Raw genomic sequence first — 19729 nt, 5'->3', positions numbered from 1 at the left:
GATGAACAAAATTGATAAATCTCTAGCAAGACTAACAATGAAGAAATCAGAGGCAGAAATTACCGATATCAGGAATGAAATAAGGGATATATTACTACAGACCATGAAGATATAAAAATGATAATGGAATACTTCGAACAACTCTATGTAGACTTCACAATGTAAGCAAAATGGACCAATTCCTGAAAAATCACAAATTATCACAATATGAAATAGATAATTTGAATAGCCTTATAAATATTAAGGAAACTGAATCATAATTTTAAAACTCCCCAAAAAATAAATCCGCAAGCCCATATGGTTTTTACCACCGGAGAATACTACCAAATGTTTAAAGAAGAATTATTTAACACCAACTCTATACAATCTCTATTCTAGAAAACTAATATTACCTTGATACCCAAACTATACAAAGACAATAAAAAAGAGAAAATCACAGACCAACCTCTCTCATGAAAATGGATGTAAAAAATCCTCATCGAAACAATATCAGATATAATTCAGCAACATATAAAAAATAATTATACACCATGACCAACTGGGGCTTATTCCAGGGATGCAAGACTGGTTAAATTAAAAAAATATATATCAATGCAATCCACCAAACTAACAGGCTAAAGGAGGGAAAAAAATCACAACAATATCAATGGATGAAGAAAAAGCATCTTAAAAATTTCAATACCTATTCATGATATAAACTCTCAGAAAAGTAGGAATAGAGAAAACTTCATCAACTTGATAAAGATCGTCTGCAAAAATTCTATAGCTAACATTATACTCAACAGTGAAAAGACTCAGTGCTTTCCCCCTAGGTTTGGAAACAAATATGTCCACTGTCACCACTCTTAACATAATGCTAGAAGTTCTAGTCAGTGCAATAAAGCAAGAAAGGGAAATTAAAACCATTTATTTTAAAAAGGAAGAAATAAAACTGTCTTTTATTGGCAGATGATATAATTGTCTATGTAGAAAATTGCAAGCAGTCTACAAAAAAATTCCTAGAATAAGTGACTCCTGGAAGGTCACAGGATACAAGATAAACATGTGAAATCAACCATATTTTTATATATTAGCAATGAACATGAGGACACATGAAATAAAATATATAACAGCATTTACAATCACTCAAAAAACAATACTTAGGTGTAAATCTAACAAAACGTGCACCGCTGGTAAGCTGCAAACCACAAAGTGAAAGAAATAAAAGAATATCTAAATAAATTGGGAGACAGATTGTGTTAATTGGAAGATTCACCACAGCAAAGATGTCAACAATTTTCAAATTGATATACAGGCTTAATACAATTCCTATCAAAATTCCAGCAAGATTTTTTGTAGATACAAACAAGATTGTTCTAAAATGTATACTGGAAAGGAAAGAAACTAGATTAAATGATTTTGAAAAAAGAAACAGAAAGTGGGAGGAATCACTGTACCCAACTTCAAGACTGACCATCATAGCTCCAGTACTGTGTGGTATTGGTGGAGGGAAAGACCCATAGATCAGTGGAAAAGAAAAGAGAATCCAGAATAGACCCACACAAATTAGCCCAGCTAATTTCTGACAAAAGTGCAAAAGCAATTCAGTGGAGGAAAGATAACATTTTCAACAAATGGTGCTGCAGCAATTGGACATCCCTAGCCAAAAAAAAATTAACCTCAACCTAAGTCTCACAACTTATAATTAACTCAAAATGGACCACAAATTTAAATATAAAACTACAAACTTTGGGGGGAAAAAAAACCCCAAAACTTTCTGCATCTATAGCAGAAAAAGTTTAGACTTGACACCAAAAGTATAATCCATAAAAGGAAAAACTGACCAGGACCTAGCTAAAAACTTTTGCTCTGCTAAACATCTTGTTAAGAGAATAAAAAGACAAGCCGGAAACTGGGAGAAAATATTTGTAAATCACATATTTGACAAAGCACTAGAATCTGTAATATATAAAGAACTTTCAAAACTTGGCAGTAAAAAAATAAACAATCCAAATTAGAAAATGGACAAAGACATGGAGAACATTTCACCAAAAAGGATACACAGATGGCAAATAAGCACATGAAAAGATGTTTATCATTAGCCATTAGTCAAACAAAACCACAATGAGCTATCACTACACAAATGTGACAATAGGGAAACTAAAAATAGTAACACCACCAAATGCTGGTGAGGATGCTGGGTGCAGAGAATCTGGATCACTCATACATTCTCAATGGGAATGTAAAACGGTATAGCCACTCTGGAAAACACTTTGGCAGCTTCTTAAAAAACTAAATATGCAACTACTATATGACCAGAAAATGCACTCCTGGGCATTTATCCTAGAGCAAAAACAAAAATTAAAAACTCATGTTCACATAAAACCTTACACATGAATGTTTACAACAGTTTTAGTTACAACAGCCAGAAACTGGGAACAATCCAGATGTATTTCAATGTGAGAATGTTTAAATAAGCCACAGAATACTACTCAGCAATAAAAAGCACTGAACTATTGATACATACAGCAATCTAGGTGAATCTCCAGAGAATTACGCTGAATGAAAAAGATCCAATCCCAAAAGGTACATACTCTATGATTTCATTTATAATAACATCCTTGAAATGACAACATTTTGGAAATATGGATTAGGTTAATGGTTGCCAGGGCTTAAGAAGGGGGTAGGGGCAGGAGGGAAGTGGATGTGACCATAAAAAGGTGCAGAAGAGATCCTTCGAGTGATGGAAATGTTCTGTATCTTGCCTGTATTATGTCAATAGCCTGACTGTAATATTACACTATAGCTCTTCAGCTTATTACCACAGGAAACAACTGGGTAAAAGCTACAAAGAATCTCTATTATTTCTTCCAACTGTAGGTCAATCTATAATTACCCAAATAGAAAAAGTTGAATTTTATTTTTAAAAAGATACTAGGCTAGAGATAAGACAGTCTGACCTTGAACAATACCCGCAAATAGAGTAATTCTTCATTAACACGATATAAAAACATGTTTAGAATTTTTTATCCAAAAACACAAAATAGAAAAAAAAATAAATAACTTACACTATTTACTTCTTTGGGTGGTGAATTATTTCCAACATTTAATGGTGACACAGAGTTACCTGGGATGTAAAACATAATGCCTAATAAAAGTCAAATATTACTTTATTCCTGAAAATGTACAGCAACATAATTAGGTAACATTCAGATAATAAAGCTATACCATAATAACCTTAAAGCTACACTATAAATAAGTAACATCCTACTTTTCCTAATGAAAAAAAAGGATTTGTTTGAAATTTCCTTGACTACTATATACCTCACTGTGAACTTTTCTCCATTCACGAAGGCAACAAGTTACCAAGCTTTTTGAACTCCAGACTCTATACCCTTAGAAATTACTGAGGACCTCAAAGAGCTTTTGTTTACATAGCTTGTAACTATCAATATTTAGCATTATTAGAAATTAAAACTAAGTATTAGAAATTTCAAATACTAGTAGTTGAAATTAAAACTAAACATTTAAATATATTTACTTAAAAATAATAACTGCATTACATGTTGACATGGTTTTTTAAAAACTATTTTCCAAAGCAAAAAAAAAAATGTGTGAAGAGTGGCACTGTTTTACATTTTTGCACATCTCTTTAATGTTTGGCTTAACCAATGATAGTTGGATTCTCATATCTGCTTTTGAATCCAATTTGTTATGATATGTTGCTTTAACTGTGAAGTAAATCTGGCCTCACACACATACATGGTTGCAAATAGGAGTAGTATTTTATGGCCTTCTCAGGTAACTGTGGATATTCTCCTTTAATTCACCCCAAAACTCAAGAGGTAGTTTAAGGGTTAGCTGCAATGTGGAATCTAAAACCGTTATCAATAAACTTTTCATACTGTTATATTAGAATCCATTGATTTATCTTGCACTTTAAATGGATTTTTACCCATGCAGGACTACAGAGCATCATGCATTGGTCTTCAGGAAAAGATTGAGAAACTCCTGAGTTATGCAGATCTTCCAAATGTTGACACATTTCATAAGACAGTACCGAAAAACCTTATGTGTTAATATCACCATGCATCTCACCAGAAAAGTCTTTTAAGTATTGGGAAGCTGTCAAGCTCAGAGTGGCAGATACACATTTCCTGAAATTCTCATTTTTGCTTGAAAGCTTGCACTTTATCATTAGCAACAAAATACTGTCAGCTCTTTTCTTTGACGTGACAGGCTCACTTTGTCCATTTTTGAGAAAATGACTGCCAGATATCTAAGCCCGAATGACCACAGTGTCTCATTCTTTTCAATTAAAAATGACGTTCCAAGAAAAGTTTCCATTCAGCTCACAACTCAATCACACACATGCTTTTCATACTTCAGTAAGCAGCAAAAGTTAGGAGCAATTCCCATTTTGTTAAACAAAACACTAAAAATACCTGTACACAAGGCTCAAGACTTATTAATAAATTTGTACTGCTTTATCAAGGGCATTCTTAAGTAAAACTGACCCTTCTGGGTTGTTTTGTCTTAACTGCAAGGGCATGAAAATGAAAAACAATGACCACTAGCCCAAGCGGGTACCTCTGCTAAAGGCAAGTTAACAAGGTGCCAGAGTCCACTCACCTTTGCTTTTGCACCACCAGCATGAAGTCAGCACAGTGAAAAAGAGCAAGTAATGTCTTAATATTATTAGGAAAATAGTTGTGACTCCAGAGGCCCAAGGGCCATACTCTGAGAACTACATCACCATAATATTAAAAGATCACATCTCATACACATTCACAGAGGCTAATTCCACCAGGCCCCAGTCTCCTTAAAAAGCAGATTTTTAGAATTAAGACTAAAGGAATGATTTAAAAAATCAAATGAAACAAGTTAATGTCTTAGACATACCTTTGTGAGCTATTACATGCATAAAATCTGCATAGTATTTTTAGAATACGGCCAATCTTTAGAACATCCATAAAAAGCCAGTGTTTGCTTTCTACATTCCCAGTATGTCTCTGGATTGGGGCAGGTGGGGAGGAGGGAGGCTTGTCTGTAGACACTTTCTCCTCAGGAATCCTTCTGTGATTAATGTAGCCAAAGGTAGCTACTTGGCATCTGGTTTTTCCTTCTAAATTAATATGTATATGCAAATCCTGTAAGTTAGCCATTTGGCTGTTCTGTTAGTAGCACACTGGTGTATAGTTACACATACTTTCGATAAGTCGAAGAAACCATCAGAATCAAGTAGTATTAAGCCTACAGGTTTTACTCACCTGTTGGCAGCATCGTCCTGTCTCCTCTGGATCCAGCCACTTCTCCACTGATGCCATTAGAGTTTGAAGATTCTGAATTGTCTTCCTGACTAGCCAGATATTGTTTGGTTTGCTCACAAAGCAAAAAATTTTTCTTTTTATTTCCATTCTCTGGGCTTTTCAACCTGAAATTAGGATGGTTAGGATGTCCTCCGGTACTTCTTAAAGACTCATGCGGTGGAAGCTTGCTTTCATTTTTCTCAAAATTAAATGGCTCTGTCATTTTACAGCTAGATGCCTCCAAATTACTTCTTGACATCATATTAAGCGGCAATTTAACATTCACAGAAGTCTAAGGGAAGAAATGTATTTAAAAGGCAACTTTTAATTCCAAAAGTAGAAGCAGTGCAGGGCCAGGTGATTTCTCTTTATGTAACAGTTCTTTCTCATCAATGATTCCAAAGCAGATGTAACTGCAACCATGATATCAAAGCCTGTTCTACAGGCACGAGGAAAGAACGATTCTTTAAGTACAAACTCCCAAGTTTAACAGAATTCGACAACGGGCAAATCAAGAGACATCAAAAGAGTTATCTCTGGATTCGACACCATTCCTTACTTTAAAAAGCTTCTGGAAACAACATGAATAGAAAAGGACCATCAAGTTTTAAACGAAGTACTTCCAACCTAAAGCCTACAACTTAATGGTGAAATACAATAGAGGGTAGTGTTTAGATCAGGTCATCCCCTACCTGTCTAGCCTCTCAGAATCCCTCCATCCTCCCCTACTTGTTGCTCTGCTATGTCTTTGACTATGCTGAACCAGGTCCCCAGAATGCCCTCACTCTCTCATCCACCTGGTCAACCCTTTCCTTCCTAGTCATCCTTCACAATTTGCCTCAGCTGATTCCGGTTTGGTCTGTTTTTCCCAAGTCCTCTGTTTCATAATGTCCATCTGGGCTTCCATAAATTGTAACTTGTATCTACTGCTTTTAAGGACTTATCTGTGTGTGCCCTTCACTGAAAATAAGGTACACATACTGTTGCAAAGCGCTTCTGAGAAACCTCTAATCAGACATTATGTGGGCTTGTTGTTTCCCTATTACTCCTTGAAAATACTAAGTGTTTGCACAGAGGAAGTAATATAAGTAGACAAACAACCCTTATTTTTAAGTAGTGACCTATCGCTTTGTCTTCAGCCTGAAGACAAAACTTCTGCCTATCTTCCCCAAACTGCTCAGGAAAAAAAAAGGCAACAGATAGCTGAAACTGGTATGAGTAATAGCTAAATATTATTTGACCTTATTTTAAATAGAAGATAAAGAGCAGAAAAATCCTCCCTCGTGGTGTCCTAAAACTTCTATCTCTGCTCTAAATCAGGCCCAGCCTAATTCAATGACAGTACAGAAAAGATAATGAAATTTACAAAAAGAAAGAAAGAAAAGAAATACACAAGCAGACTTACAGGTGGGAAGATCCCTAATAGAAGGCCAGCAGATGGGCAGCTGTGGCGGGAGATACTGTAGCTGTCAGGGAAAGCATACCTGTAGCAGATATGTTCAGGTATACCTAAACTGAAGGATCAGATTGAGAACTACTATGAAGGATGCAGTAAGACAGAAATACTGTGAAATTACAAAAGGAAAATAACTTCCAGGGGATGCTGGGTGGCGATGTGAATATTGAGTAACGCTAGACTCTGTACAAGAAATATAAAGAACATGCATTTAAATTATTAGGGCAGGCTTCCCTGGTGGCACAGTGGTTGAGAATCCGCCTGCCAATGCAGGGGACACGGGTTTGATCCCTGGTTTGGAAGGATCCCACATGCCGTGGAGCAACTAAGCCCGTGTGCCACATCTACTGAGCCTGTGCTCTAGAGCCCACGTGCCCCAACTGCTGAACCCCGCACGCCTAGAGCCTGTGCTCTGCAACAAGAGAGGCCACTGCAGTGAGAGACCCATGCACCGCAATGAAGAGTGGCCCCCGCGCTTCCCTGGTGGCGCAGTGGTTGAGAGTCCACCTGCCGATGCAGGGGACACGGGTTCGTGACCCGGTCCAGGAGGATCCTACAAGCTGTGGAGTGGCTGGGCCGGTGAGCCATGGCCACTGGGCCTGCGCGTCCAGAGCCTGTGCTCATCGCAACTAGGGAAAGGCCACGTGCAGCAACGAGGACCCAACGCAGCCATAAATAAATACATACATAAAATTTAAAAAAAAGTATTAGGGCAACTACCACAAGGACAAAAACAAAGCATAACTTTAAAATCACAATCCAACAGGGAAAAAAAAATTCAAGTATGGTAAACAGAAAATATCAAATAAGATGACAGACCCAAGCCCAAGTAATCTAAATATCAATGATTCAGTCTCAAAATAGAAAAAGAGAGATGGACCCAGGGAGGAAAATATCCAGATACGTACTGTGCACAAAAGGCACACATTAAACAAAATACATGGTAAGCTTGAAAATAAAAGGACTAAAATGTGTGCTATGCAAATAACCAAAATAAAGTTGGGCTGCTAATATTAATAGCATTAACAGCAGATAAAATAGAACTCAAGGTAGAAAATATTGGGATAAAGAGAGATATTTTACATTGGTAAAAGAAACCCTCCCAGGAGAGAGAGGGGCCAGAAATCTCTGACTCACAATGACATCGCCTTGAGAAGTATAAAGTAAAAACTGATTAGAAGAGAAATGCAGTCACAATAAGGACACACCTGCTTTAGACACATAATAGTCAACAGATAGAAAACAAGCAGTGATATATATTTTACTAACACAATAAACCTGATCTAACAGGGACTAATACAACCAAGAACATTCATTTTTCCAACACTGAGACATAATGGACTACGAAGTCCACTTCAACTAACTCCAAAAGAAACTAGTTCCAAACGGGCCATGTTCACTCATCACACTATACAAACCTCCATCTCAGATTTTGCTTCCCAGAGAATCAGTGTGCAACACCCACGCTGGAGGATGAGGAGTTTGGGTTTTATTTATTTTTTTATTTCTGGGGATCTTAGTTCCCCGACCAGGGATCAAACCCGTGCCCCTTGCTTTGGGAGCTCTGAGCCTTAACCACTGGACCACCAGGGAAGTCCCTGTTTTATTAAAGTGGTAAAATACCATAAACGAAATGATAGCAAACATGATTAAATGAACAATTAAAAACTTACAAAAAACAGCAAAGAGGTCGGAAAAATAAGTACTAACACAAAGATGACAAATTTGATACCTTTTAAAAAGTGGGATAAATAGTAAAAACATCCAGACACTGTAGCAGACACTGTGGGTAACCGACCCAAACATCACCTTCTACTTCTGATTTGCCAGCTTGAGTTAAATACTGGCCATAATCAGAGTTCTGAGTGGAGCTTCTCAGAAAGCTCTCTCCTTTCCTGATGGACAGGGACAGATTTGGCTAGCAGGGTCTTTCACTTCTTTCTTCCTACAACACGGACCTGAGGCCTGAAAATATATCACCCACAATGCAATGAGAAAGCAATAAGCATGAGAAAGCAGCACACCCTCAGGACAGTGGAGAGGAGAAGGCAGAGTCTGGTGTCCCTGGCAGAAGCCCTGACTCCAGCCCTGATCTGCCTAGGCACAGCCTTGCCGTGGCATCAGAAAAATACACCTTTGGATTTTCTGCTATTTGAAGCCCAATGGACACAGATACCAACAAAAAAAAAACGAGCAAAAGGCATGAAAGGATACGTAGAGGATGAAGATTCATTGATGAACATAAGGGGGAAAACATTCAACCTCATTTGTAACAAAAAAATTCAAATTGAAATAACTATATATTATTTTCTATACAGCATAGGTGCAAGTAAAACACTCATTACTGAAGGGAATATAAATTAATATGTTCTGCCTGAGAAATAAGTTGGAGATTTATATATGTACATGTGTATTATACATAATATAGTTATATAATATATATGTGCATATTATACATATATAACATATAATATATATTCTTAAAAACATCCATAGCCACTCACCTGACAAGTCTATTCTAGAAATCATCCCACTGAAATAATCTTAAATATCAAAAAATACGGCATGTATAAATATCCATTTAAAATAGAAAAAAAAGGAAAAAAGTTAACAGTGATGCTTCTACTACACAGAATATTACACTACCATTTAAAATCACAGCTTTCAAAAACATTGTAAAATGTCTATTAGAATGGCAAATGAAAAATCAGAAAAACACTGTATATTCAGTATAATAACTGCAAAATAAAAAAGAACAAAACTCCATGTAAAAAGAGATGAGTGAGATACATTAAATTTTAAATAACAATGTTCTGGGGTAGGTAAGTTGAGGAAATCTTTTTCTTTTTCAATCTTTTTCATTTTCCAAATTATATTTTAGGATGATTTACTTTTATATAAAAAAGTATGTTAAAGATTAAAATATCATTGCATGTTCAAACTTTTTTTTCGTAAACTGTGGTTAATTTAAACCAAATAAAAGATCACAGTAATATTTAAACCACAAAACCAGGGTACAGACACTGTTTCAAGACACCATTGGGACCCTCAATACACAGCCTTTAACTTCTGAAATAGCTTTTCTAACTTTGTCCTTATTAATAAGGCTGACAGTCAATCCTTAACTCCTTACTACCCTGTAGAGTTACCTATAGACAATTATTTTAAGTTGCTTGAGTGCAGGAACCATGTCTTACTAAAACAACTTACAAAAAACCCTCTGATTTCCCACAGTGCCTACCACTGCGTCTGGTACAATGCAGCATTCAAAAGATACTCGTATGGGCTTCCCTGGTGGTGCAGTAGCTGAGAGTCCATCTGCCCATGCAGGGGACACGGGTTCGTGCCCCGGGCCGGGAAGATCCCACATGCTGCGGAGCTGCTGGGCCCGTGAGCCATGGCCGCTGAGCCTGCGCGTCCGCAACGGGAGAGGCCACAACAGTGAGAGGCCCGCTTACCACACACACACACACAAAAGATACTCGTATGATAAAACTATCTAAAATGCACTATTGCACTGTTTTCCTGACAACCTGGACAGGGAAAGTTAAATTCACTGTCTGAAATTTCATCTAGCAATCTTAAAGGGAGAATTACACCATGCTATGAGGTTTACTGAAATTTAATAGCAATACTTCATGTCTTACCTCAACTCTTCCGAAGTCCAAAAATTAATAAAGTTATTTGACTTTAGGAAGGATAACAATCAGTTTTAGACCCAATGTAAAGTGTAAGCAGCAAACAAAAAGGATTTAAGGTTAAAAGAAGCTCCACCTATGGTGGAATATTTAGGTTAGAATTTAGGTTATCTCACTTGCCTCACCCAATTTAGGAATTTTCATTACAACACCCAGGGCAAATAGACATCTAGCCCTGTCCTGTAACTAGAAGCTTCTAACTTCCTTTCATTTTGGACGGCCAATTGTACTGCATGCTTCTTTATAAAATGGTTCTCTTCCCAAGTGACTCCTGCTGCTGCCCCGTGACCCCAACCGTTCAAAGATCTGAAATGGCCACCATGTCCACTTTCCTCCAGGTCCTTAATCTTCTAGACTTCTCACAATTCAGCACTTTCTCTAGTTCATCCGAAACCCTCATATAGACAGGACTCTCCTAACAGCACAGGATTCTAGATGTGGGCCGACAAAGGGTCAGCAGGAGAATCACACTATCCCTGACTCTGAAAGTTACTTCTTCCTATGCACTAGCTTTTGGAGGGAAGCCTGGACTACTGGGAGTACCCATAAAACTTGCACTCATCTAAAATCTTTTGGAATTTAATTTTTTTTAAATGTGTAATTATCATACCATGCAATTGTCTTTTTTCTTTTAATTTACAGTTCTGTGAATTTTAACACATATATAGATTTATGTAACCACCACAACTGGGATACAAAATACACTTTTAAAGCTGAATTTGAACATTAAAAAAAACTAAGAATGTGCGTTTATCCTTACTTGGCTTCATCGTGTGTCAATCACTGGGGCATATTTGAATCTGGAGAGGACAGGCCTTATACCATAGTTCTGTGTTTCCCAATCTTGGGTTGCAAACTTCTGGAATATACAGATACAGAGGTGTGATAGATATTGCTTTGGGGGTCATACCTTGAGGACAGGCTTACCTCACACAGTTTTAAAATAAGCAGTTCCCCCATATACAATCCACTATTTTTTACACGCTACTAGTGACGAATAAAATATATTTATGATAATCCTCAAATCTACAGTAATTAGTTTTGTTTCCTTAACCAACACTAGAGATTAATTAGAAGGGTTCCCAAATTTCTTTAAGGAATCACTGATGTAATAAGAGCAGTGGAATGAAAGTAACTAACTTCTGCATTTCTACAGGCAAAAATAAGGCCTTGGTTTTGTGTTGTCCTTTTGTTCTGTACTTCATGAATTGATCTCAGTAAGACTTGATGCTCCCCAAGGGGCAAAACCTTTCTTTTACTCCCTTGAAATCCAGCTACCCTTCCCCTAGGAAGCCCAGAGCATCCCAGGATACACTGTAAACAGTGACATAAGGCCTCTCCTGTCTTTCCAAGAGACCACAACCTAGAGGCTAGAGTAAACCCACAGTGACTTAATTCCTTTAATACCAAAAGTGCATGCAGCAGATACTTAACTAATACTTTTTCTTCTCTGTTTGCTTTTGTCCTCCTGGTAACCCCCTGCATTCAGAGAGAATGGCTATTCAAAGGAAACAGTCAGTTTTAAAGCTATGAAACTCAATGGTTCCACAGAACACGAGCTTTAAAGTCGGTCAGACCCAAGTCTGAGCAGTCTCATCTTCCTCATTTAGCTATGCTACCTCAGGCAAATCACTTCATCTTTCTAGGATTCAGTGGCTGTTAAGTGTGGCCAGAAGTAGTAACTTCCTCACAACACCTAATCATGAGGATTCAATGTGACACTGCATGTAAACTACCCAGCACAGTGGCAGGACCTTACTAAATCCTTAAAAAGCAGCCGTTATTTTTACTTTACTTCTATACCACTCCCACACACAAAGAATTTCTTTCACTCAGGTGGAATTAGTTTGCACACTGAAAACGAAACTAATTTGAGGATTAAAGTATTACTATTTCTTTATTCCTACAGACAAGGAAGGGAGACCTGAGAAGGTTTAGTAACTCGCCAAAACCACGAGGACCAGCGCCATTACACAGCTAAGATGAAAACTCACGTCACATTCCTAGGCCGTGCAATTGCACATTCAATAACCGGACGGCTCAATAAGGGAACCAGAGGCCAACAGGGCAAGCATATTTATAGCAAGGGCTGAGTGCCAAGAAAAGCGACTAGTACACAGCAGACATGCTATAAATACGTGTTAAATGAACCAGTGTTGCCTCACCTATATGTAAGCGAACGCTGCGATGTATCTTCCTTTCTACAGTAGATAAGTAGGGGGAAGAAGTCTAAAAAGTATTGTCTGCACTGTAGCTTTGAGTTAAATGAAGACATTGAATCCACGAACCAAATTGTTTTAGAGTGAAGGGGAAAGAGGTCCTCCAATGGGATGCAAGCGGATGTTCACACTTTGGAGAGTCATGCCTGGAAGTATTAACTATTTTCCAAATCTGCTGCAAGGCCCGCATTTGCCCAAAGCTCAACTCCCACGTCTCTCGCCCCTCCTCCCAATACGCCCCTCCTCCCAAAACCTCCCACCCCAGACCTGCCTTCCCAGCCAAAGCTCCTAGGGCTTCTCTCAACCTTCCGTACTCTCTCCACTTCCAGGCCCCTGATACCCGCTCAACGTACGACCTAAACGTTCAGCGCCCAACATCCGGCCCCAACGACTGAAGCTCCGTAACCCTCACGCAGTCCCTTTCGCTTCCCCATACGCCTGGGAATCCTGACCTGGAAAGAGGCAAAAGGGCCGCTGACCCCGACCAGCCTCTGAAGCCTGGTGGTGGTGGCACCTGCCCGTGTCCCGGAGCCCCGGCCGCCGGATGCGCTCCCCGCGCTTACCTCGCTCCTGACGCCCAGGCCGCTCTCCCGCGGCAACGCGCGCCTGCGCAGTCCGCATCCACGTGCTGCCGCTGCGGCGACGTGCTGCCGCTGCGGCGACGTGCTGCCGCTGCGGCGACGTGCTGCCGCTGCGGCGACGTGCTGCCGCTGCGGCGACGTGCTGCCGCTGCGGCGACGTGCTGCCGCTGCGGCGACGTGCTGCCGCTGCGGCGACGTGAGCTCTCTGCGCGTTGGGAGCTGCGCCCTGGGCCTGGCGGCGCCATTTTTGTGCTCTAACGTTGGTACAAAAGCTGCAGGGTCAGAGGGAGGTCCACTGCGGAAACTTAAGGTAGTTGTTTTTGCTTTTTCTAGAAAGGAGTCCCTGGAAACTCCAAGGGCAAAAATGCAGACCTTGTCTCCGCAAGGGTCACTTGAGTTATATTAATCACTTAAAGTCTTAAGAAGTTTTCTCAAATCAATCCACTGCTTCTGCCTGCACGTGGAAACCAGGTACACGTGATCACAGTTTGCCCTGAGAGCACGTGATTATAGGTTGATGTTGCTCAAAGAAAAAATATTTTTAGCTATTTTTTGAACTATGACCTTTAAAAAAATTGAGAAGAAAAAGGGTACCCTTATGTAATCATCACCCAGTTCAATATTATCAATTTACAGTCAATCTTGTCTGCATCTGTACCCCACATACTCTCCATCCATTGTTTTGAGGCAAATTCCGACTTGTATATTGTTTTCTTTTTAATAGATTTTATTTTTAGAACAGTTTTAGAAATACAAATAGACTGAGAAGACAGTATGGAGAATTCCCACATAAGCCACACCCAGTTTTCCTTATTAGTAACATTATATTAGTAGGATATGTTTGTTACAATTAAGGAACCAATATTGATACATTATTACTAAAGTCCATATTTTATTTAGATTTTCGTAGTGTTTACTTATTGTCCTTCTTCTGAGCCAGGATCCCATTCAGGATAACACACTTATTTAGTTGTCATGTCTCCTTAGGCTCTTGGCTATGGCAGTTTTTCAGACTATCCGTGTTTTGATGGCCTTCCCAGCTTCCAGGAGTAATGGTGAGGCATTTTTGTACGATGCACCATTGATGGAATTGGTCTGATATTTTTCTCATGTTAAGAGAGTAGTTATGGGTTATTAGCAGGAAGACTACAGAGGTAAAGTGTCATTCCTATAGCATCATATGAAGGGTACATTCTATGAGCATGATTTATGACAGTTGATATTTTCCATGATCACCTGGCTAGTACTTGTCAGGTTTCCCTACTATAAAGTTACTTTTTCCCCCTCCCTTTACATACTATACACTTTGGAAGAAGTCATTATGTGCAGTCTACACCTAAAGAAAGAGGGTTATGCTTCACTTCCTTAAGGGCAGAGTACTTACAGAAATTATTTAGAATTTTTTAAATATAAATTTATTTATTTTTAGCTGCATTGGGTCTGCGTTGCTGTGTGAGGGCTATCTCTAGTTGCGGTGAGCAGGGGCTACTCTTCGTTGTGGTGTGTGGGCTTCTCATTGTGGTGGCTTCTTTTGTTGCGGAGCACAGGCTCTAGACATGCAGGCTTCAGTAGTTGTGACACATGGGCTCAGTAGTTGTGGCTAGCGGGCTCTAGAGCTCAGGCTCAGTAGGTGGGCTGCATGGGCTTAGTTGTTCTGCGGCATGTGGGACGTTCCCAGAGCAGGGCTCGAACCCGTGTCCCCTGCATTGGCAGGAGGATTCTTAACCACTGTGCCACCAGGGAAGTCCCTATTTAAAATTCTTTTGCATGGGAGATTTGTCTCGCCTCTTCTATTTATTAATATATTCAATCATCTCTATCAGTAGGAACTCATAGATATTTATTTTATACTTTGGGTTATAATCCAATACTACTTTATTTCCTTGCTCAAATTCCAACTAGGGCCATTGGAAGCTCCTTCAGTCCTTCTTTTTTTATAAATTTATTTATTTTATTTATTTATTTTTGGCTGCATTGGGTCTTTGTGCTGCGCATGGGCTTTCTCTAGTTGCGGCGAGTGGGGGATACTCTTTGTTGTGGTGCGTGGGCTTCTCATTGCGGTGGCTTCTCTTGTTGCGGAGCACGGGCTCTAGGCACTCGGGCTTCAGTAGTTGTGGTACGCAGGCTCAGTAGTTGTGGCTCGTGGGCTCTAGAGAGCAGGCTCAGGAGTTGTGGCCCATGGGCTTAGTTGCTCCGTGGCATGTGGGATCTTCCTAGACCAGGGATCGAACCTGTGTCCGCTGCGTTGGCAGGTGGATTCTTAACCACTGCGCCACCAGGGAAGTCCCTTCAGTTCTTTTTTGTTGTCCTTTGACATACTCCCATCAATGTGGGGTTGTTTTTATTTTTTTGAGCACGTTCTTACTTTCTGGGACATTGTATCTTTACATCCATATATATTTAAGGATGTATTTTTAAAAGATTATGACTGTTAAAAAAATCACCAAAATTTATCCCACCTTTAAAAATAGTTTCCTAATGTCATCAAATTAGTATTGAAAATTTCCAGATAGTCTCAAATGATTTTTAACAGTTGTTATGGTCAAATCAGATCCTACATTTGCATTCAGTGATGTATTTTAAAAAGAGATTTCTTGCAGCTTATGTATTGAAGTAACTGCAGTTTTTCTCACAATTTTGTTGATTACATCCTCTCTAGCAAGAATACTTCACAGGTGGTGTGTTCCTCTATTGCTCCACATCAGAAGACACTTAATATCTAGTCCTTTCTCTTTGGGGGATATTAAAATTAACTTAGCAGGTTCTAATGTTGTCAGACCTATCCATGCACTGTAAAGTTTCCAGTCAGCTTTTCATCTAATGATTCTGGATTCACTGATGATCATTACCTGGATACATTATTTCACTAGGGTTTCCAAAATGGTGATAGTCTATCTTTTCCTCTGCATTTATTACCTGAAATTCTATAAAGAACTTTCTCACATCAACTACTTGACTGAGATTCAGTTTGTAACAGAAAAGGTAGGATGCTTTATTCTTTTATCAGTTTTCAGAATGTGATGATTCCTTGGCATCCTCCAAAGGTGACCAATGACATTTTAAAAAATCAACGCTCATTGATTTTTAACCTGGTAGATGTATCTCTATTGCTGTTATTTTTGAATGCTAAAATTGTCCTATCTTTGACCAGTGGGAACACCTTTGAATTGCCTCCTGAATCTTTTTGACACAACTCCTATGATCTTTGCTTTCTTCTTTGCTTTCTGATACAACCAAAATGTCCTAGGCTTTCTTGTACATTTCTTGCCCCAGATGTAGATTTAGCCCTTGAGCTTCAAGGATCCCAGGTGACTTTTAGAGGTAAATTATATTTAGAGATGATAGGAGAATAGGGGTGTGCATTGGGTTGATCATTGTTCTAGGCCTTTCCAGTGGACAGCCTTTTTTTTAAATGGAAATGAAATGTGCCATGAGTTCATACTGATATTTCTAAATTCAAATTTAGGATTGTAGTATTTTTACTTAATTTCTTTGATTTTTATATGTGTATTTCCTTTCTCCAATACTGAAAATCTTGGTTCCCAAGGATTACATATACGCTTTATACTAATATATTTCAGAAATAACAGTATGAATGTTATTACTGACAATATGCACACTGAAAAAGCTTAAAGTTTCTTTTTTAATTTTCCCCCTTGGAATAACATCTCAGTAGGAATATTTGGTCAATTTATTGTTTAAAAGTCAAATCATTTCTTGGGACTTCCCTGGTGGCTCAGTGGTTAAGAATCCCCCTGCCAATGCAGGGGACACAGGTTCGAGCCCTGCTGCAGGAAGATCTCACATAGCCTGTGTGCTGCAACCACTGGGCCTGTGCTCTAGAGCCTGCAAGCCACAACTACTGAGCCCACGGGTCACAACTACTGAAGCCTGCACGCCTAGAGACTGTTCTTCACAACAAGAGAAGCCACCGTAATGAGAAGTCCACGCGTGGCAAGGAAGAGTAGCCCCCGCTCTCAGCAACTAAAGAAAGCCCGCGCACAGCAGCGAAGACCCAACCAGCCAACAACAACAAAAAAAGCCAAATAATTTCTTTACTGTCACACTTTCACTGCATAATGTGCTTTAATCAGTATCTTCATTTAAGGAGGGAGGTGCCATTTCCTGTTGAAAGGAAAGAGGAACAGAGTTACAAAATGTTGAATTTTTTAAAGTGGGGTTTGTTTTTTGGTTTTGTTTTTTAGGTTTTTGTTTTTGTTTTGCCAGCAGTTAGTATCAAAGAAGTTTAACCGAAAAAGAAGTTTTTCTTTATAAACTCTTGAATTGACTTGTCAGAACCAACATATTCACGCAGGAGTTGTATGTAAGATATCTTAAAGAACAGCACTTAACTGGACAGAGTAGGTTTGCAAACCCTCCAGACTGAAACTGCTCTCACCTTACTTCTCAGGACGCGATTAGGCAACTATATTGAATACACATCCTCCACCCACCCCGGCCCCCAGTACACTTTTTAAAGTTTTTTGCGAATTATTGAGCTGCTCCAGCATGTCAACCCCGACGCTGCGTGCGGGGATGAGGACACTTCCAGCGCTCAAGGCTCACAGTGCAGTACAGGCGACGAACGCACCAACAGTTTATTATTAAACAATGGCAGTAGGGGCCGCGTGGTGGACTCGAACGCGGTGTTCTGGAAACCCCCAGAACCTCTCCCAGAGATGAACTGTCTGACGGGCAGGTAGGCTGCTCTTGCTGACGCCGCCCACGTCAGGTGCAAGACACGCATCAAAGCTTGCAAGTCACAATTTTGAATTCTCATTTTTATAACTTTATGTCCCTATGATGAGTAAGGGCCAAAGGGTTCAGAGGGAACATCTCCAAGGAGCACGCTCTACAGGAAGCAATAACCTGCTTGGGCCGGGGAGGGGCGTGAGAGATAGGACGGAACTAGAGGCGGGAGAACCGGTTCGCCGGGTCGACCGGGGATGCGGGGTGGTGGCGGGGTGCCCAGCAAGTCTAACTCTCGTGCCTGGCGCTCCCGGGGTAGGAGACAGCGCTGCGCCGGCCCCGCCCACTGCAGACAGGTTACCCAGGCACCAAGGGGCGTCGCGTCACGCCGCCCGCGCCGTGCTGATTGGCTCCTCCAGGGAGCCACGCCCCCTCAGCTGTAGTGGGGCCGGCTTCAGCGTCGCCGCCATCTTTGTTGATGTGTCAGCTCTGCGGGGGCTTGGGGAAGTCGCGGCGGAGGGAGCTTGGTGTCGGCCCTGTTACTCATCGCTGCCCCCCGCCCCTGCACTTCCTGTTCTTCTGGACCCCGTTATGGAGAAGTTGGCCCCTACGCGGGAATTCCAATGGCCTCTTTAGGGGTGTGGCCTAAGGCTCGAAGAAGTGGGGTAAGTGCCTGAGGGATGCCAGGGGCGGGCCGGGGAGTCGCGGTGGCGGCGCGGCGGGCTGCTCACCTTCCGCCCGTCGTGCCCACCTTCCGCGCCGTCGTGCCCACCTTCCGCCCCGTCCTGCAGGTCCCGGGGCGGCTCCCTGCCTGGCTTCTCTAGGGGGCGAGGCGAGCGCTGGGGGAAGGAGTTCGGAATCCCCTCCTCTCCCTGCCTCCCTTCCTCAGTCCCGGGCGCCGGGGCAGGAGGCGGCCGAGGGGTCGCCGGGGGCCGTGAGGGCCGCGCCTCCAGAGTGGTGCCTAGAGAGCGGCGGAACTTGGGCCGCTTGCCCGGTCTCCTAATGCGAACTGTAGCTAAGCCCTACCTGCTCGGCCATCCCTCATAGACGCAGTCGCCTATTTCTCCTTTCCTCTCCAAGTTCACTGTGTATGTGTTTTATGTTGACTGTTAGCGACTTTTTAAACTCTCTTCCAAACACTTCCATTACTGTGATTTTAAGTAATTTAGAGACGATTCTTTGGGATTGTGGATATGAGAGAAATCGTTCTTGGTGTTTATGTTGCCTTTTTTCCAAGGACATCAAGGCATTTGATAAACCTTGGTTGGTAAGGATCATGTTTCAAATTTGAGCCTCTCTCAAACTTGTAAAATGGTAAAACCCCTTCTACATGTTCCCTAGTAGCAGTCTTGGGGAACAGGTGTAATTATTGCTTGGCTGTTAACAGTTTAATAACTTGAGCTAATATTTACATTTTGATATTGTTTTGAGGAAAGAGGCCTGGATTTGGAACATTTGGATTACCTTTGACATGATAATCTTGTTACTTAGGAGCGTTGTTTAGAAGGCCATGCAGCCCCAGGCGTTTGGCAGTTTTCTCCGTGTATGCGTGTGTAACGTACCTTTGATGCCTAGCTTTGTTATTTTTTCCGAAATGATAGGTTGGGAGTTTTTCTAAGGAAATTGTGCGGCAAATTAGTGGAAGTGTTTCAAGAGGTGTGCTGGTAGTCACTCAAAAAGAAAAATCTATTAAGTGTTTAGGTATGGTAGTTGTGGGTGCAGCCTTCCCAACTACTAACTACACTGTCATATTTGCAGTGTGTGGGAAAGGTTAAGGTTCAAGAGATATTGATAGTAA

At 40.6% G+C, this 19729-nt stretch overlaps 2 protein-coding genes across 3 annotated transcripts in view; one reads left to right on the top strand and one right to left on the bottom strand.

The window, feature by feature from the left end:
* Positions 1 to 5568, bottom strand: part of TDRD1 (tudor domain containing 1) — a 37883-nt gene extending 32315 nt beyond the window's left edge. Inside the window, exons 1-2 of the mRNA XM_060125970.1 lie at positions 5250 to 5568; positions 3048 to 3106 (exon numbers count right to left, since the gene is read on the bottom strand). Of these exons, the coding sequence (XP_059981953.1) occupies positions 3048 to 3106; positions 5250 to 5550 (360 nt within the window). The 5' untranslated portion in view covers positions 5551 to 5568. The remainder of the gene's footprint in view (positions 1 to 3047; positions 3107 to 5249) is intronic.
* Positions 5569 to 18417: 12849 nt separating this feature from the next.
* The window catches only part of CCDC186 (coiled-coil domain containing 186), a 48614-nt gene continuing 47302 nt past the window's right edge, over positions 18418 to 19729 (top strand). For both annotated transcript variants that reach the window (XM_060126437.1, XM_060126435.1), the window contains exon 1: positions 18418 to 18596. The gene's annotated coding sequence lies outside the window, so the exon portion shown is untranslated. The remainder of the gene's footprint in view (positions 18597 to 19729) is intronic.

This window comes from Lagenorhynchus albirostris, chromosome 16 (genome assembly GCF_949774975.1).
Source record: "Lagenorhynchus albirostris chromosome 16, mLagAlb1.1, whole genome shotgun sequence".
Taxonomy (NCBI): domain Eukaryota; kingdom Metazoa; phylum Chordata; class Mammalia; order Artiodactyla; family Delphinidae; genus Lagenorhynchus; species Lagenorhynchus albirostris.
Note: the sequence above shows the minus strand (reverse complement) of the source record. Positions and strands in the feature narration are given on the sequence as shown.